Consider the following 26566-nt stretch of genomic DNA (forward strand, 5'->3'; position numbering starts at 1 on the left):
CAGTAGTAGTAAGGATCAGAGTTATGATCATTTTGTTGACATAACAGCTGGGGGTAACTTTGTCAACTCTGATTCTCACTCTACAAATTATGCTTTCACAGCAAATACTGAAAACCAGATGTCAGATAATTTGTGTTTTGAGCTGAATGATTTGCAACATTTTGATCCCACTGACTTAGAGGAAATGGACATATTGCATCAGTTGGCCTTGCTTAGTGTAAGAACAAGCAAGTTCTATAAAAGAACAGGGAGAAAATTTCCAGGGCTTCATGGAAATTTAAGGGTGGGGTTGGATAAATCGAAAATCAAGTGTTACAAGTGTAGTAGGCTAGGTCACTTTGCTAGATAATGTAGGAGTCAAACTACTGGTCCCATAATAACTCACCCTAGCACAAATCCTAGACCACAACAACAAAACAATGTGCACTATACCCAATATGCCCCTGCAGCACATGTTAACACTGCTCATTATGCTGCAACCCCTATGCCGGTGCATTATGTTCAAACCACTGTTCCACAAATTCAGTATGTTCAAGCCCCTGTCCCTCAGGCACAAGTGCAACCTGCTGCACCTCAAACAACTGCTCCAACTGTGACATAACCAGATCAACAAAGCTTTTTCACACAAGGCTTTGTTGATCGGAGCAGCATGCCTGGGGAGCTTAGTGATGAAATTTTTGCTCTATATGCTTCTAATGATGCTTGTAATGATGAATTTTGTTTGATGGCATTAGAGTCAATACCAGAAGGGGATGAAGCTGAAGGTGAACAGCTAAGTGCTGAAACAGTGGATGTAGTTGCTGAAGCAGTGGTTACTGCAGTTGCTGGTGAACTACTGCTGGAAGAAAATTCAGAAATCCTGATTGAACCACTAACCGACCCCTGGTCCAAAGAAGACAAAGAGGAAGGAGAACCGAAGAAAGCTGGTGATAAAGAAGAGAGAGCTGATGAAGAAGATAATCATCAATGTGATTGTGCCATGATGGCTGCTGCTAAGGTATCACCTCAAGTTCTTGAAAAACTGTGTTCAGACAACTGTATTATTGCATTTGCTAACATTAAAGAGGTGAATGAAAACCTTAGAGATAAAATCTTGTCTGATGAGGTCAAATTTGAAAAGTCATTGAAAGAACTGAAAAACAAATTGACTGAAAAAGATAAAGAGATCAGCAGTTTGAAACAAGAACAAAGCATAACCAAAACTCAACTCCAAACTATGGTAGAAAAATACCAAGTTTGCAAAAAGGAGTTAGAGTCTACCCAGATCACCTGTGAAAGGTGGGTGGAGTCTTGCAAAGGGTATGAGGTTATGCTTGAGAAACAGCTTAAAAGCAATGTCAAGTTTGGTATAGGTCATAGAAAATATGATGACATTGCAAGCACTGCTGCAATGCAAGCTGTTTATTCTGAAATCATACCAACCAACAAAAATGGCCAAGAGGTTAAAATAACCGACAAACTTGGTAACAAAATTACTCTGGAAAGATCTGTGGGATCCTCAACTTTTGAGGAAATTGAGAAATACCAATTTAAACCCACATGGTCTGATGAGTGTGATATCCTTGAAAATTTCAAACCAATGGATTTCACAACCACTGATGGTGTCAAAGCTCCAAAAGCAAGAGTCATTCCTATCAAAGATATCCCAACAGAGGTTCAAAACTCTGTTGCAAAGGAATCTGAGAAAAGAAAGAAAAGAGAAAAGATCAAAAACTTGTTTTGTGAATTCTGTGAAAAGAAGAATCAACTAACAAAAGACTGTTTTCATCTAAAAGCATATGATATAAACAAAACAAGCAATATTTCACCTGCTGCCAGCTGCACCATCTGTGGTAAAAATAACCACAAAACTAAGGAATGTGTGTATCTTAAAAACTTTGATGAAAAGAAGAAAGAGTACACTGCAAAAACATCCTTAAGTTCATCAGCATCATCTGTTAAGTTCACCAAGAAACAACCACTGTTCATCCCTGTCCAAACTGCTGTCACAAAATAGCTGAACCAAACATCTGTTCAAAGGGATGTACAGGTGACAGATGCACCTCCAGCCAATCAATTCAGAAAAGGCAAGGAAAAAGCCCTCTAAACCAAAAGTGAAGAGGCATCCTTTTGGTTATCAACAGATGATAGGTCAAGACCCCCAACAGTGGTTAGAGAAATACATTCCCAAAAATGTACAAACCCCTGAGCTAACCACTGTCCATGCATCTGCCTCCATCCCAGACACTGTTGAGACCCCATCCAAAGCCCTGTTGGCTTTGGAAACCTTTTTGAACTAATCCTTTACTTCATGTGCAGGGAGCTTCTGCATGCTTAGATAGTCTTTGGTATGTAGATAGTGGAGGCTCCAGGCACATGACAGGATGTAAAGCCCTTCTTCAAGATTTCAAAATCCATGGAGGGGGTGATATATCCTTTGGTAATAATAGTAAGGGAAAGGTTCTGGGGTCTGGTACTGTAAAGTCTGGAAATGTAAAATTTGAAAATGTCAATCTTATTGATAATCTGAAATTCAACCTCCTGAGTGTGTCTCAAATGAGTGATAAAGGGTTTGGATCATTCTTCACAAAGGATTTTTGTAGGATTGTCGGACCAGAAATGGTTAGTAAGATTGAAGCAATAATCAAGAAAGGCTCAACAAAACTTGTTGCTCAAAGAAGTGGCAATGTTTATGTTGTTGACATGTCAAGAGAGTGTCCCAGAGCTGATGCCTGTCTGTTCTCAGCTGCCTCTAACAAAGAGACAGAGTTATGGCACAAAAGACTGGGACACATAAATCTCAAAACAATCAATGAAATTTCAAAAAATGGCTTAGTAAGAGGCTTACCACAAAAAATGTTTTCATGTCCTGAACACTGTGTTTCCTGTTTAAAAGGAAAACAGCACAAGAGCTCTTTTAAGTCCATTGAAGAGTCCAAAACAACCTAGTGTTTGCAGATGTTGCACATGGATTTGTTTGGCCAAGTGCAAGTCATGAGTCTCAAAAAGAAAAGATATTGTTTGGTTATTGTTGATGACTTCTCTAGGTTTACATGGACCTTCTTTTTACACTCTAAAGATGAGACTGCAGGCATTTTGCAAGACTTTGTGATACAGGTTGAAAAGCAATTTGACCTTCCAGTAAAAGTCTTCAGGAGTGACAATGGCACAGAATTCAAAAATAAGGAGTTGGATGCCTTCTGTGTCAAGAAAGGGATTGTAAGGCAGTACAGCATTCCTAGAACACCAGAGCAAAATGGAGTTGTTGAAAGAAAGAACAGAACGCTGATTGAGGCTGCCAGAACCATGCTTGCAGATTCAGGTTTGCCATTAACTTTTTGGGCAGAGGCAGTAAACACTGCTTGCTATGTCCAAAACAGAGTCTTAATCAACTCCAGGCACAAAAAGACTGCTTATGAAATTCTGTATAAAATAAAGCCATTAATCTCATATTTCTAAGTTTTTGGTTGCCCATGCTTCATTTTGAACTTAAAAGATTCTATCTCAAAATTTGCAGCCAAAATCGATATGGGATATCACTTGGGATACTCATCCACGGCTAAGGCCTACAAAGTGTTTAATACAAGGACCAAAGCAGTGGAAGAGACCTTGAATGTAAAGTTCAATGAACTTTCATCACTGAAAATCCCTGCAAATCCTGCAGAACTGTTTGATCTTGAAAAATTCACCTTTGAAAATACTGCTGTCAAGACTAACACTGCAGGTCCATCAGAGGATTCATCACCAGACTATGGATATGAAATCATCATTCCTCAAAAGTCCGCCTCAAGAGGGGGAGCATCAGTTGTTCAAAACAGTTGTCAAAGCTCAACCACTGCTACCTCAACAGTTGTTGACCAAAGTAGCCCCTTAACCACTGCTACCACCTCATCCAACACTGCTGACAAAAGTCCTCAAACAGTGGATTAAAGTCAGCAGGTATTCACACCTTTACCTCCAATGCCTCCACCTTTTGAAGCCACTGCTGGGTTATCAAAGTCACCAGCAGTGGTTAGCTCAGATGATACATATCTGCAGCCTTCACCACAAAATGCCATCATTCCCTACCAAGGAGAGCTAATCTTCTTGAAATCTCATCCATCAGATCAAATCATTGGCAACATCAATGAAGGGGTGCTTACCAGAAAGCAATCCCAAAACATTTGTCTTTTTGCTGGCTTTCTATCACTTCATCAGCCAGTCAAGTACCAAGATGCACTAAAAGACAACAGCTGGGTAGAGGCCATGCAAGAAGAGCTCCAATAGTTCAGAAGACAACAAGTATGGGAGCTTGTACCACTGCCAGAGAATGTAAGTCCTATTGGCACAAAGTGAGTCTTCAAGAACAAAACTAATGAAAGGGGCATTGTTGTCAAGAATAAAGCCAGGCTTGTGGTTCAAGGCTTCAGACAAGAAGAGGGAATTGATTATGATGAAACTTTTGCTCCTGTTGCAAGACTTGAAGCAATCAGACTCTTTCTGGTCTTTGCTGTCAACCACAATATCAAGGTGTACCAAATGGATATAAAATGTGCATTCCTCTATGGTAAGATTCAAGAAGAGGTATATGTCTATCAACCTCCAGGTTTTGAGGATCCATTTTATCCAAATCATGTCTACAAGCTAAACAAAGCTTTGTATGGCTTGAAACAAGCACCCAGAGCCTGGTATGAAACTCTTTCCACCTTTTTTACTTTCCATTGGTTTCACCAGAGGCAGGATTGATAAAACACTGTTTTTAAAATGGAGAGGGAAGGATTTGATGATTGTCCAGATTTATGTGGATGACATCATTTTTGGAAGCACATGTAATAAAATGTGTGAAGAGTTCAGACAACTCATGACAGCTAAGTTTGAAATGAGTGCAATGGGTGAACTACAGTGCTTTCTTGGTCTCCAAGTAAAGCAGCTGCAAAATGGCACTTTCATCCATCAAGGCAAATATGCAAAAGAACTTTTAAAGAAATTTGATATGGATGATTGTAAGCCATGTAGTACACCAATTGCAACCAACAAATTGGTCATGTCTGAAGAAAAGGATGATTTGGTTGATCAGACCTTATATAGAAGCATGATTGGGTCTTTATTATACCTAACTGCATCTAGACCAGATATCATGTTTGCAACATGTGTCTGTGCAAGATCCCAATCATCCCCTAGAAAGTCAAACCTTATTGCTGTAAAACGGATATTCAGATACCTCAAAGGTGCTCCCACACTAGGTATCTGGTATCCAGCTGATGGTAAAATTGAGCTTTCAGGTTTCTCAGATAGTGACTTTGCTGGATGTGATAAAACAAGGAAGTCCACTTCAGGAGGGTGCCAATTCCTAGGCAATTGCTTAGTGTCTTGGCAAAGCAAAAAGCAAGCAGCTGTTTCTACATCCACTGCTGAGGCAGAATACATAGCTGCTGCAAGCTGTACAGCCCAACTGCTCTGGCTTCAGAATCAGTTACTGGATTTTGGTATCACTGCCTTGAAGACACCACTCATGTTGGACAGCCAGGCAGCAGAAAATATCATCAAAAATCCAGTTTCTCATTCAACCACCAAACATATCGACATCAGACATCACTTTGTGAGGGATTGCTATGAAAAAGGTTTGATTTCTATGCATCATGTTCCAACTAAGGATCAGCTGGCAGATGTGCTAACCAAAGCATTAGACACATCTACCTTTGAAAGCTTGATCTCTAGGATTGGCATGCTCAACATGGAATAACAGGCAAAATCCTGTTTTTCTATGAATAAAAGCATCAAAATGTTTTCAGAAAATCAAAAATCCATCCTTAAAAATAGCTAAAAATGAATCTTTCATTAAAATCCTAAAAGTCTGCCATAACCATTGATTGGGTTCAAAAGTCTGTGCTGCTACAAAAGTCTGTCCACTGCTGAAAGTCATCTCCTATTCTCATTTTTCTTGATAACCACTGATGATCATAATCAGTGTTGCATCCACTGCTGAGCTATCTACTGATAGTGAAAAGCATCCACTGTCCTCCATTTCCATTGTAACTACTGCTTTCACCAGTTGTTTTCACAAAAGTACTGTTCAAAAGTACCGTCCTTCACTTCACCAGGGGATGGCATGTGGACAGTACTTAGTGGTCAGACCTTTTGTAACTGCTGCCACGTCAGCATTCACTCTTTCTCTATAAAACCCCGTTTCAACACCCAAACAGGGTTTCACTGTCGAATTGAATTCTCGAAAATTCTCTTCTCAAAGCAGTTTTCATCACATTTCCTCAAATCACTCCACAATCTCATCTTCGATTCTCATCTTCAAAATGACCAAATCGAAATCATCCGCAAAAGCTTCTAAAGGGGCCTCTCAAAAGGCTACCTCCACCGAAATACCACACAAACCATCTCATAATCTACTGGGTCTTCTCACAAAACCCGGTACCATCGACACATTTGATTCCATCCTAGATCTACTCAACGCCTCAAAGTACAAAACTTTGTTAACCGCTGATGCACCGATTTACCTGCAAACTCAGAGAGAGTTTTGGAAAAATTGCATCCTAGAAAAACAAGGAAAAGATGTCATAGCCATTAACTCTACTCTGCAGAAGAAAGCAGTCCGAATAACACCGCAGTCTATATCAGAAGTCTTTCAAGTCGATGATCTGCAAGGTAAAGATTCTTTCCCTAAAAACGAGTTAAAAATTGACTTCATTGAGAGAGGGTATGCAGACACAATGAAGAGGGACACCTTACAAAAAGGTTTCTTCCCTTCTGCAACCAGATTTTTATTTCATACCCTTCTCATGTGTGTTTCAAACAAAACCACTTCCTTTAATGAAATACCAATGAAAATTCAAAACTTAGGGTATGCTATTTTACAAGGAGAAAATCTTAACTACTCCAAGGCAATTTTCAATGATTTGGTTAAAAATGTTGAAACAAAATCATTCTTACTGTTCCTAAGATATTTAAGTTATTATTTTGAGAAACAGTTCAGTAAGGATGATATTGCGGTAATAAACCAAGGTGAATCTTTTCAAATAAACAGCTTAACTGCTGAAACATTTTCAAGAATGTTAGCACCTTGTAAAACACAACAGAGGTGCCTGAGCAGACTTTAGCAGCAAACACTGCTCCTCAGGTATCTGCTGCTGAGCCCACTGCTCAAGGTGATCAAGGCAGCCAAACAACTGTCTTGAAACCCACACCTAAAATCACCAATAAACCACAGAAAAAGAAAAACCAAAAACCCCCCCAAACCCATCAAAAAGGTAACTCTGGAGGATGAGATACCAGAGCAACTGCCGGTGATTGCACAAAAATCACAACAAACCACTACTGCTACTTCCTCACAGCAGTTGGTAGAAATATCTCAACCTATACCTGAAACTCCTCCTGTCTCTTCACAAAAAGAACAGGTTGTACACACAAGGTCACCACATCATGAGGCTCTGGAAGTACTCGTTTCCATCCTCCACAGCCCAATACCCAGGGCATTTCCGCTTTCTAAACCTACCTTCACATCCCCAATTCCGCCAAACACCAAACTGCTGTTGGATGCAATTGATTTGAACATAGCACAAACCAGTCCTTCTTAATCACGTGTTCATGAGAAAATACCTCAACACGAGACTGGGCTTGATGTATCAATCTTTGCTAACCCACCAACACAACCTGAGGAGGTTACACCCCTTGAGTTACACGTAACTCTTGGTGGTATTCCAAGTGAAGCAGCCACTACAAGTGTTGAACCTACAGGTTTGCACTTGGACAGTGGTTACATCAATAAGACTTCCTTGGAGGCAATTCCTTCTATAACACCTCTGTTATCTGCCAGTGAGTTTGTACTAACCACTGGTAACATCAAAAGATTATCAAGTGTTGAAGGAAGAAGACCCCAGTACCAAGAAAAAGGGGCATCAGTTGTTGATGTTTGGAGTACACTCCCTACTTCAACTTCTGATAAAACCACTGCTAGTAGGAAATCAGATGATCCCATTAAATTGGGTGATGGTTTAAAGTACCAAGAATTGACGGAACGTGTTGAAAAATTAGACACATCTGTTGCAGAAATTAAAGAAATGCTGCAACAGTTGTTAACAATTCAAAAGGTACCATCCACTGCTGTTCCATCTCAAACACCTGCTCCACCACTAGCAGATGTTACAAATGAGCTCTGGAACCTCTTTCAACCTTTTCTCCATCAACAATTTCAGTTGGCCGAGCACCAACATGTCAAACATGTTCAAGAGCTCAAAAAGGCAATGGAGTCTAGGTTCAGGGATACAAATGATGACATCAAGGCTCTTAAGGCCCATTTGCTGAAAACCACTGGCACTGCTTCTCCGACTGTACATTATATTGATGACCTCCCTGCAGATAATGCCAAAAAGGGGGAGAAAATGAAGGAGTGGGTAAAGAAGGGGATTGATAATGGGCTATACCTTGACACAGAAAAGGATGCAATGCTCAGAGATATTCCTTTGCCAGATGGTAGTAAAAAGGTTGATGTTACCAAAAATGCACTTGATGACGCTGTCATGAGTGTAAAGAAGGATAGAGTGGCAAATGATCTAGCAAGGTGGAATGAGGAGAAAAGAGCTTTCATGAAGCTGAATGCGCAGGGTTGTTCTGGTGAAAAGGATGATCAAAATCCGATTCCAAAAAGAAATCTTACTAGAAAAGTAAAGAAACCCAAATTCACACCATCCAGCCTTCAAAAGCACACTCCAAAATCACTGTCCAAAAGCCACCAACATCAAACCTCCACCCAAACAGTTGTTACAACAACTGCTCCCACTCAAACACACACCACCACCACTGCCTTACCACCACCATCTGTTCCTGCCCTAAAGCAGAAGACAGCAGATGACAAAACATCTGCTGTAATGACAACAGTGGTTGAAACACCAGTTGTTTCAACAGCTGTTAGTCAACCACAAATCACTGATTCACCCAAAACATCATCTGCCCTCCCTAATATAAAAAGGAGAAGGGTTGTCATATCAGATGATGATTCTCCATCACCACCACCAAAAGCTTCAAAATCCCAAGCACTTGTCACAGTTTCAAAACCCATTCCTCTCTCTTCAGCTCAACTATACAAACCCTTACCTCCTGCAGGTGTTCAATTTCCTCTTGAACTTATAACAGTCAGAGAAGAAATTAAGTCCTTCTACTATGAGGATGACCCTGCCAAAAGGAGTTTGCCATTGATTGAAGGATATCCCAGGCCAACTAATATTGAAGAATATTTGAAAATCAAGGCCAAGCAAGCAGAGGATATCTCAATCAAAAATAAACAAGGGAAATCTGATAGAGAGTATCAACAAAACTATCAGTTTCTGCTTACACAGGTCAAAGCTTTGGAACAGTTTGCAAAGAATGTATGTCAGAAAATCTTAGAAAAGGCAGATGAGTCCTTGAGAAAATACTACATTGAAAACATCATGACCTACAAGACATACAAGGGGGAGAAGCACATGTTCAGAAACTGGACTATTCCTGAGCTTGAAAAGGAAGTAGCCAGGATTCATGAAATGATCAAGAATAAAGTCAAACAGACTCCCCCAGAAAAATTAAAAAAGGTCGAAGCTGATAAGGCCTTAGAGCTGAAGAGAATGAAAGAGGAGCTGATAATTGCTGAATATGGGTCAAAGAACTCTGTGTCTAAGTGGGGAGAAGCGAGGGTCAGGGCCACCTACAAGAGTTTGGAAGAGCTAAGGAAGAAAGATCCAAAAGCTCCACAAAAGCCTGACTACTCCAAAGCAGAGGTTTCAAAAGGATCATCAAAGCCACATCTCAAAAGAACCACTGCTCCTGCTGGTACTGCCATCTACAAAAGAAGGAGACAAAGCCAGTTAGGTTCTGAAACAGTTCAAGAGATTCTTACTGGAAATGCCGTTGTGAAAACGGGCACGTTGCTAAAGTTGAAAGAAGAATTTGAACTGGAAAAATCTGCACATACTGCTCAGCCAGTTATGAATAGGCCAGCCTCACCAAACTCCTCAACAAATAACAATCTCCCAAGAAACCCATCTCGCCTAAAAATACAAGAGTGGAAAACTGACAAACAGAACCACGTATTGACTATGGTCAGGGCAGATGGCGAAGTGAAGAAATTTACAAGGGAACAAGCTCTTGGCCTGAGACTTGAAGATTTGCAGGATCTCCTTGATCTTCCACTTAGCAGGGATGAAGATGATACAGATGCCTTAACCTTCGAACTACAATTCAAAGGGCAAATAAGGGAACTGTTGTTGAGGCAATAAAAATCTACAATAATGGAGAGTTTTGGCATTATCTGTTCCAGGGGGAGATTGTTGGGATTGAACCCTACCAAAGAAACAGATAATAAAAGCCAAAACTGGATCACAGTAGTAGATTCAAAATAAGCAGATGTCTGGTTGCAAGTCTCTCCCCTTGAAAGTGGTTTCAACATCTGCTGACCTCCTATCTGCTGATCATGCAATCTGCTGACCTATAACTGCTGACCAAGACAAAGTCTGATAGAAGAACTAAAGCTCTGCTGCTCAATCTACTGCCTTGGTTCAAGCTCTGCTGATCATGACAAGTACTGTTGGGTTCACAGCAGTGGAAGGATGCAGCAGCAGTTTATGTTTAGTTTATGCATTGAAATGTAATATCAGTAGTTAGCATAGCAGTGTTTGTATAGATCAGAGGTTAGAGTTTGTTAGGAGGTTAGAGGTCACTTTCATGGTGACGTCAGCTTTGATGCTCAGTGGTTTGCAAGTGCCTATAAATAGAACAGTACTCTGTACTGTTCTGTTTAGCTCATTCACCATCTTCTTTCTGCACAAACAAACACTGAGCTCAGGCTAAGGGGGAGTTTGCATATCATACACACATTGTAATCAGAGTTTAAAAATAAATTTAATCATTTGATTCAGTGTTAGAAAATGTATGATTGATAGCATTTCTTCTTTTTGATTGTGAAAAGTTTGGTTCCATTAAATTCCGCTGCACTACTCTTTCATCTGTTCATCTAAATTCAAACACAAATCACAATCAATCCAAACTCAGATCCTAACACTTTGTCTAGCAGCTCTTGCAATTGCATCGGAGGTTCATGTATCTCGGACGAAGCTAGTCGGTAAGGCGTCATCTGTCACCGGTGTCGCTCCTGGCACTAGGTTTACCCTAATCTCCTCTTGTCACTGTGGAGGTAACTCAGGTAAGTCTTCAGGAAAGGCTTCTGGAAATTCATCCACCACGGAGATGTCTCCAGGCTTTGGCTTCATGGTCTCCATATCGACAACATGAGCAGGGGAGGCTATGTAGTCTATTTGGAGGTGCTCCTGTGTCTCTACGACCAATGTGAGATGTCGCAAATCCACTGCCTTATGGGGCCTAGTGCCCTTGCATCTGTTGTAAGAAGGTTGTGTACTATAGGTGTTTCATCATTCGCAAGAGGGATGCGAATGATTTTCCTTATAACGAACAACTTCAGCTCTATACTTGGATATCCAATCCATGCTGACTATCATATTATGACTTCCCAAGTCAATGGGAATAGAAGGTTTCGGCCTTCTTAGTTCTCAAAATACAATCCCTAATTCATCTCTTTCGCTTAACTAACCTTCTATTTGCCAGTTCTAAAAATACGAGACATCTATTCTACTCAAAATTATGCTAAGCAGTTTCTTAAGTTCTTAAGAATACAAGTTAAAGTTGGTGCCAGTATTAATCAGAAATGGATGCATAAATTGGTTAGTAGGGAACGTACCCGTAACCGCATCTGGATCCTGGCGTGCTTCACGAACTCCGATCGTGAAGACCCTTCCTTGCTTGGTTCTTCCTAGGCCAATCTTTCCTAAAATGCCCTACTTCTCCACACCTGTAGCAACCTGGTACTCTACCATTATCTCTTCCGGCTGGATCCTTCGCCCAATAGGCATCCTTGCTGTGTCCTTCCTTTCCACACCTTCCACACTTAGGCCTCAGACATCGACCTTCATGGTAAAAATTGCATTCCTCGCATCTCGGCTTATTCCCCAAGTAAACCTTACCACCGGCCTTATTGGTGGCTCCATAAGCTTTCCTGTCACGAGGCGGGCTCACTTCTCTTCTTTTGTTTGCTTTAGAGCTTCCATAGCTGACTTGGGTGCCTATCTTTAGGTTCGAAGACTTCCTTTTCTTATTGCCCGAAGACTCCGCATGAGTCTCTTTCTTGTTTCTCTCAAATTCTGGAAATTTTCCCATACGAAGAGCTTCTTTAGTAAGCGTAACACTCAAACCGATAGCCTCAATGATGGTTGGAGGCTTTGAGGCAGTAACCATGCTCAGGATTTGAGGTGCAAGTCCATAAATGAATCGCTCAATCCTCTTGAATTCCGGCTTGACTAAGTAGGGCACGACCCTAGACAAGTCATGAAAGCGTTGGACGTACTCAGAGATCTCGGCCCGTCCATTTTCAAATTCCGGAACTCAGTCTCAAGCTTTTGGATTTCGACCCTAGAACAGTATTTCTTCTCCATCAATTCCTTGAGCTCGTCCCAGCTCAGTGCATACGCAGTGGCTTCACCAAGGGTCTGAACCTGAAGGTTCCACCAGGAGAGCGCGCCATCCAAAAACAATCCTGAGATAAAGGTAACACTCCGCTGGGGTGAACAATTACTCATTCTCAGAACCGAGTCAGTCTTTTCTGCCCAACGAACAAATGCAACGGCACCTCCTGTGTCGTCAAAGTTCAATGGCTTGCAGTCCAGGAACTGTTTATAAGTGCAGCCAGTTAGAGGGTTACTTCTAGAAGTGCCACCGCTGCGCTCGAAGCGTTGGGCTTCATACTGCGCTATAACTTGAGAGACACGTTCATTGTATTTGGCCAAAGTTAACGTAACGGTGTTTGTGTCACGTCTGGGCGGCATCTTCTTCTGTCAAAAGGGTATGGGGCAGGTTAGACAACATTCTATAATTGTCTATGAGGTACATATTACCACAAGCAAACATGTAATCACCCAATATCACATGCATATATAATCAACAATGTATAAGTAAGGAAACAACCGTTGAGCTTTCATATAGGCTTGACAACTTGACTTATTGTTTGTAATGGGGAAAACAAAATGAACTCGAGGTTACATCACCTCGGTCATACAAGTTTCATAATATGAAAGTAGTAGTTATTTTCCTTCTACATTGGTTTTCTTAGGTCTTTAGCTTCACAAGACGGGTATACTTCCCATGAGACGGGGGTTGTACACATAGGGGTGATAGAGAGTGTAACGTCACTGAATATTTCCCGCGTGTTAGCCATCTTTACTTGCTTAGAAACCGGTTCCCAAACGGCTCGTAGATGGGTAGAAGTGTCTGACACGATGTAGGTAAAGACAGGTTTCCTACTTTGTAAAGTGCTAAGGCAACTGTCTAGGTATTGTTCTACTAGATGAAGGTGTGAACACCTAGAGATTATTTTTCGGATGGGTGATGATCATTAGCTCGACCCGCAGAGTCCACCAGGATTTCCATGCACTACAAGTCGTTATTACGTGGGCCCCCATAATAATAAATTGTCTTGCACGGTCACCCCAACTTTCCCTCGTTCAAGCAGATGATCAACCAAAGAGGGGACACTACTGTCCTTATACCTCTGACATGGAAAGGACCATTGTGGTGGTCCATGCGCTAACATTCGTCATTGTTACACGTGAATAGGCACGATGATTAAACGTAATAGGAATAAGGAGAATTCCTAGTGGTTAGAGGGGCACCTTTAAGATGAATACTTCATCTTCCTAGTCCGGACAAGAGCGTCTTCAATCATTTTTCAAAAAACCACAGGGACCTCGTCCTGCTGATGAGGGTATTGTCCAAGGTTGCCTCCTCCGCCTCGCTGTCACCACCTTAGTCAGGCACCTTCGCATTTGAGAGGGAAGAGCAGCCATCTTCTACGGAACCAGCTCAGGATCTCGATTGGTAATTACTCCAGTCATGAGCTTTGTAATAAACGCGAGGTCGACATTCTCATCGTGCGAGCCAAGAACAATAATAGGATTCAAAGTCGAAGGTATCTCATTCACATCAATAATTATTCTGTACCCTTATACGCATATATATATATAAATATATATCAATAAATAAGTATATTACCTAGCTTAAACAGGAAAATAAATGCATCATTTCACATATAAATCTTGTTTGTCCTTTCGGGGGGGTCATTTTGTCTTTGGCAAGTCTATCCCACATAGACTATGCCTTAATTAGCACCTTAATTTGGGGTATTCTCCTCCCTACTAATGTCCTTGCCTTGTCTTTTCTTTGAAAATTGTTTGACTCATGGATCTTGACGCTTTCGTGAATGCAATGAAAAACCTTTGTGTGAAAATGTTTTCGTGAGAGAGTCCTAGTGATTGTAGTTTGGACTCGAGAAGGAATCCTAGTTCACTACAATCGAAGCTCTGATACCAAACTCTCACACCCTGATTTTTGCGGAAGCGTATAATGTGTGACTTGTTTAATACCATTGCATTCAATTGTAATAAACAACTATATGATCAAAACGATGTTCATCCATTCATTAAGTTTAAAGTATTATAAGCACCGTTTATTTAAGTTTCAATCAGCCCAACCTTCGACTAAGTTACAGATCAACAAAAGTGGATGACATCTAAACTTGGAATCTACTTCTAGAAACAACACCCGCGCCTAAGATCCAACTTGTTACCTGAAATACATGTAATTTTGGAAAAATATCAACAAAAGTTGAGCGAATTCATGCGTTTGTTTGAGTACTGAAAAGCTTGTAAACTTTTAAGAGACTCCTTTGAAAACAGGTATGAGAAGCATTTATGAGCATATCAAATTAATGTTTTACAAGGAGATTAAAGCATGTGAATACATAGGGAGCACTCACAATGAGTAGGCATATACCCTCGTCGATTTCCTCGACTATGTCGAATTCCCCTTCGACTATGTCAATTTACCTTGACTACGTCAATTTACGCTGGCTATGTCAATTTACCTTGACCATTGTCGATTTACCTCGATTGGGACACCGAAGCACTCAAGTGGTCACATAAGTACCATGAGTGGGGTTCGGCCGTACCCGTTAGATCTAATCTTCGTCCCTAATTAAGAATTATTGGCATTTCAAATTTAATCTATGCTCACATGATCTAATAGTTCATTTCCTAGTCAATTCATACCGTTTAAACATTCGTAACATGTATTCCACCCCCGAGAGTTATAAAACCGAAAAGAGTTAAAATAAAAGGGGGAACATGAACTCGTTGTTTTGTGTTCTTCAATCTGACGTAACTCACGCTGCTACTAGTGTGCACGACTACCTACAACGTACTACGGTCTATTAGACGAGCGGGTCGTGCCTTGACTTAGTATTAATTAGTGTCTTTGAGTTACGTTTATTTGTGTCTTCGATATTATTCCAAGTTATAATTATTTGTTAAAATAATTAATATTTTAACTTAAACTATATTTATTAAATTTTAGAATAATTGTTAAAACAATTATTTTAACTTAATACTTCCCCAGTATTTATACTTGTATATCCTTCCCAAGGATGGGTGTATTTGTATTTGTATTTTTATACTTGTATATTTTTGCCATGTACTAGGGTCGTATTCCGGTGTGTGTTTATACGTACGAGAATACGTATTTTTATTGTATTCATTAAGTATTCTTTATACTTAATTTCATATTAATTATTCCAGAATATTATCTTTAATAAAAGTCCACCAATATATATTTCCAAAATATATTGTAAATATATTTAGAAAAATTATTTAAAATTTTTCTTTTGGCAAAAATATTTGTATTTTCTCATAAGTTTCAAAGATAATATATTTTCACGTCTAACTTGGAAAATATATATATAAACTCATTTTTCTTCAAAAATGATATATTTCATATTTATTCGAGAAAATATATCTTTCACCCCAAAAATATTGTATTTCGTGTTTGTGTAAGAAAATATATATTTCTTAAAAATAATACATCTTCTAAAAATTTCAAGAAAAATATATATTCATTCTTGCCAAAAATAATGTATTTTTCCTTTGTCAAAAATATGACATATTCTTGTAGCAATTGTAAAAATCATATTTTCATTTCCTTGAGGTCCAAAATATTATTTACCAAAATATACTTTGTGAATAAATTTTCCGGAATATTTTGTAAGTCTCATTCCATTGTTCGGTTTTCACCAATATATTGTGTACAACTTGTATATTCATATTCTTGGAATTTTGGTAACATTCTGAGTTGTAATTCTTGGGTGTTTTGATGAGTTATATTATTTCATGTACTAAAATAATATAACTAATACACAAAGTATACAAATAATCACACACATGATGACTTCTAAATATATATTTTTCTAAATACATATTTAGTCACTTTTATTTATAAAAACCAACCTCCAATATTTATATTTTTGAAACAAAATTATGGCAAAGTTTATGTAAGAAACTCATGGTTTAAAATACATTTGTAAATATTTCTTTGGAAATGTTTTTTTCTAAGTGTTTAGATTTTTAGAAAATTTTGCCATAGTTTCCCCTAAAATGGAGGTTTCCATGCTTTCAAGCATATCATTTTCTTTTGTAAAAATCATCACAACCTATCCATAAACAATAATAAACAATCTTTACTTACCAATTTTGCCAAAAACAAGTATAATCTACTACTTCATGAACTTGAATATCTCACAAAAATTTGTAGTGACTTACTACTGTTATTAGTAAGCCTTGTTATCCATTAAAGTGTGATTAGTTCTTTATAAACTTCATTTTTGAAGAATATGGATCTTTACTACTTGTGATCATCATTTCTAAAAATGTTTCTTTATGAAATTTTCTTGTTACACAAGTGTTTCTACACTTGTTTATCCACCAAAAATAAGGTTTCTTTATGTAAGAACCAAGATTTAGCAAGACTTATATTTTTAACGTGGTTTCTTTAGAAATCATCCATAAATCTTTAGATCTACAAGTATTACTGCTCACTTTGATCACTATTTTTCAAGAAACAACTTTATTCTTTCAAGTTCATGATTCTCATGAGGATTATCCATTAACTTTCATCATGTTCATCCTCTCATCTTGCTAGATTATGTTTTTATTCATGATCTAGCAAGGTCATATGATGATCAACATCATTTTCACAAACAATCAACAATCATCAAGCATAACAAATCATACTTATCAAGATTTCTTCATATTTTAAGGTTATGTTCAAGTTTACTTCTTGTGATTCTTAGTGCTCTTCATGTTTAACATTATGATTCTTCTTTTAACCACTTAAAATGGAAGTAAAATAGCAAGATCAAGGTTCTTACCACTAGCACAGGGCTAGGGATGATCAAGTGAAGAAATCAAGTGGGTAAAAGCAAATGGTGAAGGTCCTTCAATCTCCAAGGCTTCCACACTTCCTAACTTTGCTTCTTACACCTTATTATCACCTTAGAATGGATTGAAATGGAATGAAAATGGGTGTTGATGTGTGTGAGGTTTGTGCCGTAGAGAAGAGGGAGTTTTGGGTGTTGGAAGATGATGAAGATTTATGTTATAGTCTTATGGTTTTATAGAAAGTTCTTCCAACAATTTTCTTATTTTGTGGTTATTATGTTTCAAAAGAAAGTGACAAATCTAATAAACAAATGAAATAAAATCATGGGGTGGGACCCATGTTTGTAACCGGTTTGGGGGGGTGTGCTAGTTAGGTTGTAACCTTTAGTTAGTTAAGTTAGTTGGGTTTTAAGGGACTTATTTAGTGTTTATGTGCTATGGTGTTTATAAGATGTTTTATGATGTTCAGTGACCATAACTAGCTTCGTAACATAAAAACAGTGCTTCTAGTAAGAATTTGATGTTTCGGGTAGTGTCTGGTTGTTTGGTTCGTTACTGTTCGTTAAAGTGCTAAATTGCGCAGTTTAGTGTGCTTTATGTTGTATTTTATGACAGTTTTGGTTCCCGACACTTAGGAAAGTATTCTGGACCATTAAACCACTTTTCTGCATTATATTTAGATGTTAAATTGCTGAAAATTGCTGAATTTGTCTATTTACTGCATAATTCTGCAGTTTTAGTGTGTTTCTGGCACTTTCCGGCACCTATGTCATCACTAGGAAGGCAGTTTTGTAACCCCTACGTTCCTACACACTATACTAGTGCATCACTTGGTCCTGGGGCTTATTTTGTGTCTTAACATCATGTCTGTCAAAGTACTGAACTCCCGTCAGTACTTCTAGTTTGTCTGATAACTGTGCCAACTTTGTTCTGTGCATTAATAGAACTATATTTTGTTGCATGTAGTAATGATAAAAGTCTTGCAACATGAAATGCCATTGTATGTATATAACAGAAATCAGAAATTCATTCGTCTTATAAACTAGATCATGCACAGTCATTAAAGCACGGATTACTGTCTAATTATTGTACGGAATGTACGGAAAAGTGCCAGTTGTCACACAAGCAATCTCCAATAAGGATGCAATTTTTTTTTTGCGCAGGTGGGTATTTTCCTTGATATCCACATCTTCTTAGTACAAACATCACCTCATCTATATTAAACTGTGTTGGATAATTTGGTTTCTCATTCAACTTTAACTCCCTTTGAATATCAGTTTCTATGATTTCGATTTTCTTCTTACGAACTGCAGCTTCAATGCATCATTTGCCTTTATCTCCCTTCTCATTGAACTTGGTTGTCCTCTAGAAATCTTTTATCCAATCCTTGCAAATCGAAAGCTTCTCAGTAAGATCCTACATTATTCTGCATGTATTCAATCCATGATCATCGACTGAAATAACACGACTCTCATATTTGAAGATCAAGATTCGACAGTGACGTACAAGGTGGAAATTGTTGGTGCATATTATGTGTGCCCGCCATTGTGCGAATAAGCTAGATAGAACGTGTGTTGAATATTATAGGTTTGAGTGTTAAATTGGTAAGGAGAACACTCATACGCACGTATGAGTCATACATGCATATGAGGAGTGCTCATCTGTGTGCATGAGCACATGCACATGTGAGCTACCTATATGTAGGTGGCTCATGCGTACGAATGCATGAGTTTTGGATTTCCCATTTGAGAGGGATTTTTGCTGGAGAGGTTCTCTCCAGCTTGTCAATGATGTATGCTCTTTTGGTATGGAATGGAAGCTTTTGCATATGGTTATTCTAAACGTTAGGCTGTCAAAATTTCTATTGAAATACCTTATCTTATCCAAATTTTCGTCTAAAACGCGTAGGACGCAATGGTCCTTGTTCTAACAGGTAGAGCCTTTGCAACAATATTAAGTGCTTTGGCATCTATCTCAAACTTTTGAAAATCTAGCCTAGAGTAATAATCTGGTTCTTTGGCTCTTGAACATCTGTAAATATTGATACATGTATAAATACAATCCCTCAATTCTCCTTTTTTTAATTCTTTACAAAAGTTTCAAACAGCAAACAGCAGTAAACATCAATCGATCTAGAAGATTTAAGGGCATTAGTCTTAGATTAATTAGTAAGTTTTATAAGTCGGTTACTGGTCACTCAAACCTACCGGTCAAGCGGGCCCACCCAACTAAGCTGGTTTGGTTTATTATTTCTTAAAACCATAGTTAACCATATCATTCCACCAGAATTTCACTAAAACAGGCCGATCCTAACCGTGAACAACCATAGAAAAAATTCAAGGTACTCAAGATCTAATCAGTTTGCAACTTCTAAAAAGTCAACGCTCAAAAGTCAAAGTAAGCTCAATAACCTGCAATGAAAGAGCATCCATATCTGCCCTTAAAGCAACACACGAAGGCTCATCGGAACCCAACAACACCGGTAACTGCAACCGGATGTTTGTAAGAAATCCCCAAATTATCCAATTCTTCTCTAATAATCTTACTAGTTTAAACTCTTGATAACCCAGTTCAGGATTCTCGTGTATCTTTCTCCTAATCCCCACCATCCACTCAAATACTTCATCTTTCTTCGCAAATTCAAGAAACCCCAGTTGAGATTTGAGGTTTAAGATGGAAAACGATCGAGATCATGAAAACCCATTTCGAAACATTCATTTTTTCGGTGCGAATTGAGTTTGCGAGACCAAATTGGCGTAAGAAGTGGATTTGCCGTTGAGAACACCATCAGTCACTATACATGCATCCAATTTTCTAAATTTATTAATCTAAGACTAATGCCCTTAAATCTTCTAGATCGTCAATGTTTACTGCTGTTTGCTGTTTGCACCTTTTGTAAAGAATTAAAAAAAGGAGAATTGAGGGATTGTATTTATACATGTATCAGTGTTTACAAATATTGTCATTTATATGTATAAAGACTAAATTACCCTCATGTGACTTGCATGTGACCTAAGTTAACAAGAAAATCTAACTAGGTTAGGGTCAAAGGACAAAACATGCAACAAAATTCCCTATAAAGGGCAAAACCTGTCAAAATTCGTTGAAAAGGACACCGCCTGAACTATGGTATAAAGATAAAGGACAAAACTTGTAATTTTTCCTTGTTTTATTTATAATTTTCGTGGTTATGTGGATTCGGTTATTATGTAGTGCTAAAAGATAAACTAATATTCTCTATTTGTATTTTGTTATCAACGTTTAATATAGGTTTCGTAACTATCCTGGATTGCTTTATCTCATATATATGCTGTAACATCTATATACATGTTTCCTTCAGTGATTGCCCTTATAGAACTCAAGTTTCAAAACAAAACACGTTTTGTTTTTGAAACTCACTCTTTTTGCCAACATGGCCGTTGTGGCATATATCATTGCTATAGCCATGTCTTAAACATACATGCATGCATATATACATACATACATGTAAAAATGATGAAGTAAACATAAAACGTAAATACATAACTTGGTTGTTAAATAAATCTCAATTTTATACATAGAAGCGTAACAACCATAAAAATGCGTACATGCTTGAAGTGTAATACATAAAATAAGCAACTACATAACTTCACAGTCACCTCTTTCTCTCTTTCACTGTATCTTAATATCACTACATACAAGCACGTATATAGAAAGAAAGGATCATGTTCTTAAACTCAACGTAATAAGCATTCAACATCATTTATAATCCATGTGCGAACACTAAGAAATACCTTATAACCATGCCCCAAATCTCTCATGCCATGCATCCTCGTTTACAAACAATTTATTATTTGTTTTCTATCAGATATTTTCTAATTCTCTAGACTAGTGGTTACTTGTCTACGCCACGTTCCTACTAACTTTCTTATTAATCATTTCCTTTAAATGTAAACCTATAAAACCCATTACAAGTTCATAAACGAATTACGCAGAAATATCAGCTAGCTATCATCTTTCTCATCTTGTAAGTTCATAAACGAATTACGCAGAAATATCAGCTAGCTATCATCTTTGAAACGCGTTGATCCCCTCAAACACGATATACAAGTCAACATCATTATCATTAAACACTACAAAACATTTGATTAACATAATCACAAATACTCTAATAACTTTAATCTAACCAACTAACCAAGATTAGAAAGGTAACAACACATAACAACACAACCCCATCAACCAAACTTCAAAAAGGCAACACCTTTCACTTCCACCCCCAAAAAAAACCTCGCAAAAAGTGGACAAACATTTCGATTCAAAACCACTTACTTTCCCAAATTTTCTCCCGATTCACAACTACATTTCAAATCCCTTCAACCAATCACTCAATCAACGATCAATCAACCACCAATCAACCCACAAATCAACCCAATTCAACCAATAATGTCATGTTCATCGTCATCGGCATCTGAAGAAGATGAAGATTTCGATTCCTACCGGAAAGGAGGCTACCACGCCGTCAGAATCGGCGATTCGTTCGCCGGTGGTCGGTTTATTGCTCAACGGAAGCTGGGGTGGGGCCAGTTTTCGACCGTTTGGCTCGCGTATGATACACAAACATCTGTAAGTATATGTTTATGTGTTTTTTTTTTTGTTTTGGTTGGTAATTTGGGTTTGATCAGGTCTGGGTTGAAGTTTGGTTTGATGAGATCCGTGATCTGGATGCGGCTTGTAAGACAATGTGTTGAACTGTTGATAGTGTGAAATGTAGATTGTTTTGACAAATGTGGGAATTGAAGATGTAGTTGGATTGTTTTTGTATGATTTGTTTGTAGAAATGTGTATAATTTGTATGATTTGTTTGAAGAAATTTGTATTATTTGTTTGTAGAAATTTGTATTATATGTTTGTAGAAATTTGTATAATTTGTATGATTTTTTTTTGGTAGAAATTTGTATAATTTGTATTATTTATATGCGGAAATTTGTATAAGTTGTATGATTTGTGTAATTTGTATGATTTTTTTTTTTTTTTTTTTTTTTTTGTAAAAATTTGTTAAATTTGTATGACATGTTTGTAGAAATTTGTAACCTAATTGTTGTATTAAGCAATAAGTTAGGTCATTTATGTACGGAAATTAAACCGTGTTGTTGATGATACCGAATGTGGATTATTTCCACAAATGTGCACATATGTTGTTTGTTGATATGGAAATTAAACATACAGTTGGATTGCTTTTGAATGTAGAAATTTGTTTGATTTTTTTGTAAGAATTTGTATAATTTGTATGATTTCTTTTTAGAAATTTGTATGATTTTTTTTTTTGTAGAAAATTGTAACCTAATTGTTGTATTTAGCAAAAAGTTACGTCATTTATGTACGGAAATTAAATCACGTTGTTGATAGTACCAAACGTAGATTATTTCCACAAATGTGCACATATCTTGTTTGTTGATATGGGAGTTTAAGATACAATTGTATTGATTTTGTATAATATGTTTGATTTCTTTGTAGAAATTTGTAACCTAATTGTTGTATTCAGCAAAGATTTAGGTCATTTATGTACAAAAATTAAATGTTGATAGTACCAAATGTAGATTATTTTCCTAAATGTACACATCTCTTGTTTGTTGATATGGAAATTAAACATACGGTTGCATTGTTTTTGTATAAGTTGTATGATTTTTTTGTAGAAATATGTCGCACTCAAGATCCAGAAAAGTGCACCAGAGTTTGTGCAAGCAGCCCTCCACGAAATCGAGATTTTATCCGCGATAACTGAAAACGACCCCAAGAACGAGAAATGTGTTGTGCAATTAGTGGATCACTTTAAACACCGGGGTCCAAACGGGCAGCATTTATGCATGGTTCTTGAGTTTCTTGGTGATAGTATATTGCACCTCATACGATACAATCGTTACAAAGGGATTAATTTGAATAAAGTGAGAGAGATGTGCAGATGCATATTAACCGGCCTTGATTATTTGCACAGAGAGCTTCGTATTTTGCATACAGATTTAAAGCCGGAGAATATACTTCTCGTTTCGACTGTTAACCCGTCGAAAGACCCTATTAGGTCAAAAACGCCGCCCATTCTTGAACGGCCCGAGGGGAGTTTAACGGGTGGAGCAGCGGTTAATGTGATCGAGAAGAAACTGAAGCAGAGAGCGAGAAGAGCGGTGGCTAAAATTGCGGCCGAAAGAAGAGGTGGTGTGCCGGAGCCAAAGCCTGAAAGATGCCTTGACGGTATTGATTTTAGGTGCAAGATTGTGGATTTGGGAAACGCGTGTAGTGTGGATAAAGCAGTTGCGGAAGAAATTCAAACGAGACAGTATCGGGCTCCTGAAGTTATACTGCAATCAGGGTACTCGTTTCCGGTTGATATGTGGTCGTTTGCTTGCACTGCTTTTGAACTTGCTACTGGTGAAATGATGTTTGCTCCTAAGCCCGGACCAGGTTTCAGTGAAGATGAGGTATTACATTATTTTTAATTGGAACAAACGGGCGGGTCGGGTCGACTCTTTGGTGTTGGGATACCTAAAAGGCTAAAACACTTTTTGTCCATGATTGTTTTGATTTTACATGTTTGACCGTTAGAGATAAGACATAATGACCAGCGTCAAGCCGTTCATAAGTGAATGGATAAAAAATAAATAGAATAAAGTGATTTGGGAGTTTATGCATTAGAAGTAAACGTTGGTAGATTGTAGACCGGTTTGACTTGACCCGTTTCCTTTTGTAGTTATTATATTTTACACCACCCTTATGGATAAAACATAACATGGATTGACTCGTTTAAGTACATGAGTCAACAAATCGACATTGTCCGCTTCTGGTACTTTTCGTTATCTTGTTTATGAGGATATCAGATACGGTCCAGTTTCATGGACCACCACGGTCGGGAACAAATTGCTTACGTTGCACGATCTGATGCAGGACCACCTTGCTCTAATGATGGAACTTCTAGGAAAGATGCCTCGAAAGGTAACCTATACACACCCCTCTCGATACCCGTATAAAAAAACAACTATCGAAACTTTTAATGTTCATCATCCTTTTTCCTTTTTTGTAACTATTTTTAAACAGATAGCCATTGGAGGGGGTCGATCTAAAGATTACTTTGATAGACACGGTGACCTGAAAAGGATCCGTAGACTGAAACACTCGTCATTGAGTCGTTTACTCATTGACAAGTTCAAGTTTCCTGAAACCGATGCTAGGGAATTTGCGGAGTTCTTGACACCCATTCTTGATTTTGATCCAGAGAATCGACCAACGGCACAGCAGTGTTTGCAACACCCTTGGCTCCGCCAAACTGAGACCAAGACGGGTTAGACGGCAGCATGACATGAGACAATTATCTGGTGACTGACACAGTTGAGATTGAGTTTGATGATTAAGGTGGGTAAGGGATGAGGTGTTTTTTGTTGCAGCTTGTGATCCCTTTACTTCCCACCTGTATTTTGTTTACATTTTTTTTTTTTTGTGAAATGGAATAATATTTAATTTTGTTTTGACTTAACTATGATGTAATATAGACGTATATAGTGATTTGGGTTGTATTAACCCCTACCGCAATTGAATGAATTTGTTACTTGTTTGGATCATTTTGATTACACATTGCACTGAACTAATGGCACAGCAATGGGTGATGGGTTTTCTTGCTCTATCTGAATCATGATTTGTGAGATCTGGATTTGTGGTTAAGTAACAAGGGGTTAAAAGTGAACATATGCAATTATGTGGTGAATATTCAAATTTATTATAGTATGGGGACCAATAATGTTAAATGGTCATTTTGAGCAAATGATCCATATGATTTTGACAAAACTGTTTATAAGGCCGGTGGGTGTGGCTTAACGTCACCTCAGCCACCATTGCGCCACTGGGGCGCCATCGACCATACCGTCGGAATTTAAGGGGGGCGTCATCATGTCCTCGCCATTGTGTTAACGAGCAGAATCGAAGGGATGAAGGCTGAGATTGGTTAGAGGGGGGCGCTATAGCTTAAAGAGGGGGGGGGGGGGTTAAAGCACACCCTGCAAGTTAAAGGAAGGGACTTTAAAGCCCCCTGTATGACGTGGCGATAAGATAACACTAAGGTGACGTGATAAAATTACTAGGGGTTTTATACCACACCCTGTAGCCCCTAAGAGTTTTGTGTTGTAAACTTTCATTATTGATTAAAATGAGTTTAAATCAATATTAAAGTTGATTCGTAACGAAAAAACCAAAAGTATAATTGCGAATTTTGATAAATTGATTGGTCAATTGGGTCAAAGTTGGTGTTGAATAATCAATTTTACTTTCGTAATCGTAAGTATATATCAACCTTAAAATTTATGTGAAATGTGATTAAACTTGTTTCCGTGATGATTATGAGTCATAGGTCAAATTAATATCGGCTACACGGTATGGGTCCGTCAACCCACTCGTCCTGCTCTGGCGACGGGAGCTACACCAAACCGCCTCCTGCCGTCCCGTCCTCTTCGTCCTTTTCTCGCCGTTTGCGACGGTCCAAAAAGTGGGGCCTAATCTCTAAAAGTTACCGTTATTAAAAAAAATTAATTTCCATTTTAAAAATACAAACAAATGGTCAAAATTTTAAAATATATATATTTCCATTCTATTTTCACTTCCATTCACAAATTTAACCCCAAAATTTCATCTCTCTCACATAAGGGTATTCATGATCCGATCCGATCGAGGGTATGCTCATGCTCGGATTGATTTACAACCGATCCGATCGGAGCGGATCAAATTTGCAAAACCGAGCGCAAAAGTGATGCTCATGCTCGGATTGAATTTGAATCGATCGGCTCAGTTTCGCTCGGTTTTTATCAAATCCTAAAAAAATCGAGCGGAGCTCGATTGAATGATAAGGCTTCGTTCAACAAAAACAAATTCTAACTTAATTAAAACATGTCCAACACTTTACTAACAAAAACAATACATAACTCAAATCATGATTCTAAAAATGTTACTAAAAATAAAGTGCGAATACAAATTGTCATTTAATTCAAAAGTCATAAACTTCTTCTTTAAGCTTAATCATCTTCATCCACAAAATTCAACTTCAAATCAACATATAACCTATAAACACAAGCATTAAACAAAACCATAATATCTATTTTTTTTTGGGTTTTTAATCTATAAAATCTATAATATATATATATATATATATATATATATATATATATATATATATATTAATTATTAATAAAAATAATTCGAGCGAAACCGAGCGATCGTCGAGCGAGCGGAGCTTTGCTCATGCTCGGATTGAATTTGAATCGAACCGATCCGATCGGCTCATT

The 26566-nt window shown here is 38.0% G+C and overlaps 1 protein-coding gene across 1 annotated transcript; it reads left to right on the forward strand.

The window, feature by feature from the left end:
- The first annotated feature begins 21396 nt into the window (after positions 1 to 21396).
- Positions 21397 to 24856, forward strand: LOC110878597 (SRSF protein kinase 3). The gene is made up of 4 exons (XM_022126930.2): positions 21397 to 21872; positions 22943 to 23722; positions 24186 to 24233; positions 24336 to 24856. The coding sequence occupies exons 1-4, from the start codon at positions 21693 to 21695 to the stop codon at positions 24582 to 24584; spliced, it is 1257 nt and encodes a 418-aa protein (XP_021982622.1). The 5' UTR covers positions 21397 to 21692; the 3' UTR covers positions 24585 to 24856.
- The last annotated feature ends 1710 nt before the right edge of the window (positions 24857 to 26566 follow it).

The sequence above is a fragment of the Helianthus annuus genome, chromosome 7, assembly GCF_002127325.2.
Source record: "Helianthus annuus cultivar XRQ/B chromosome 7, HanXRQr2.0-SUNRISE, whole genome shotgun sequence".
NCBI lineage: Eukaryota > Viridiplantae > Streptophyta > Magnoliopsida > Asterales > Asteraceae > Helianthus > Helianthus annuus.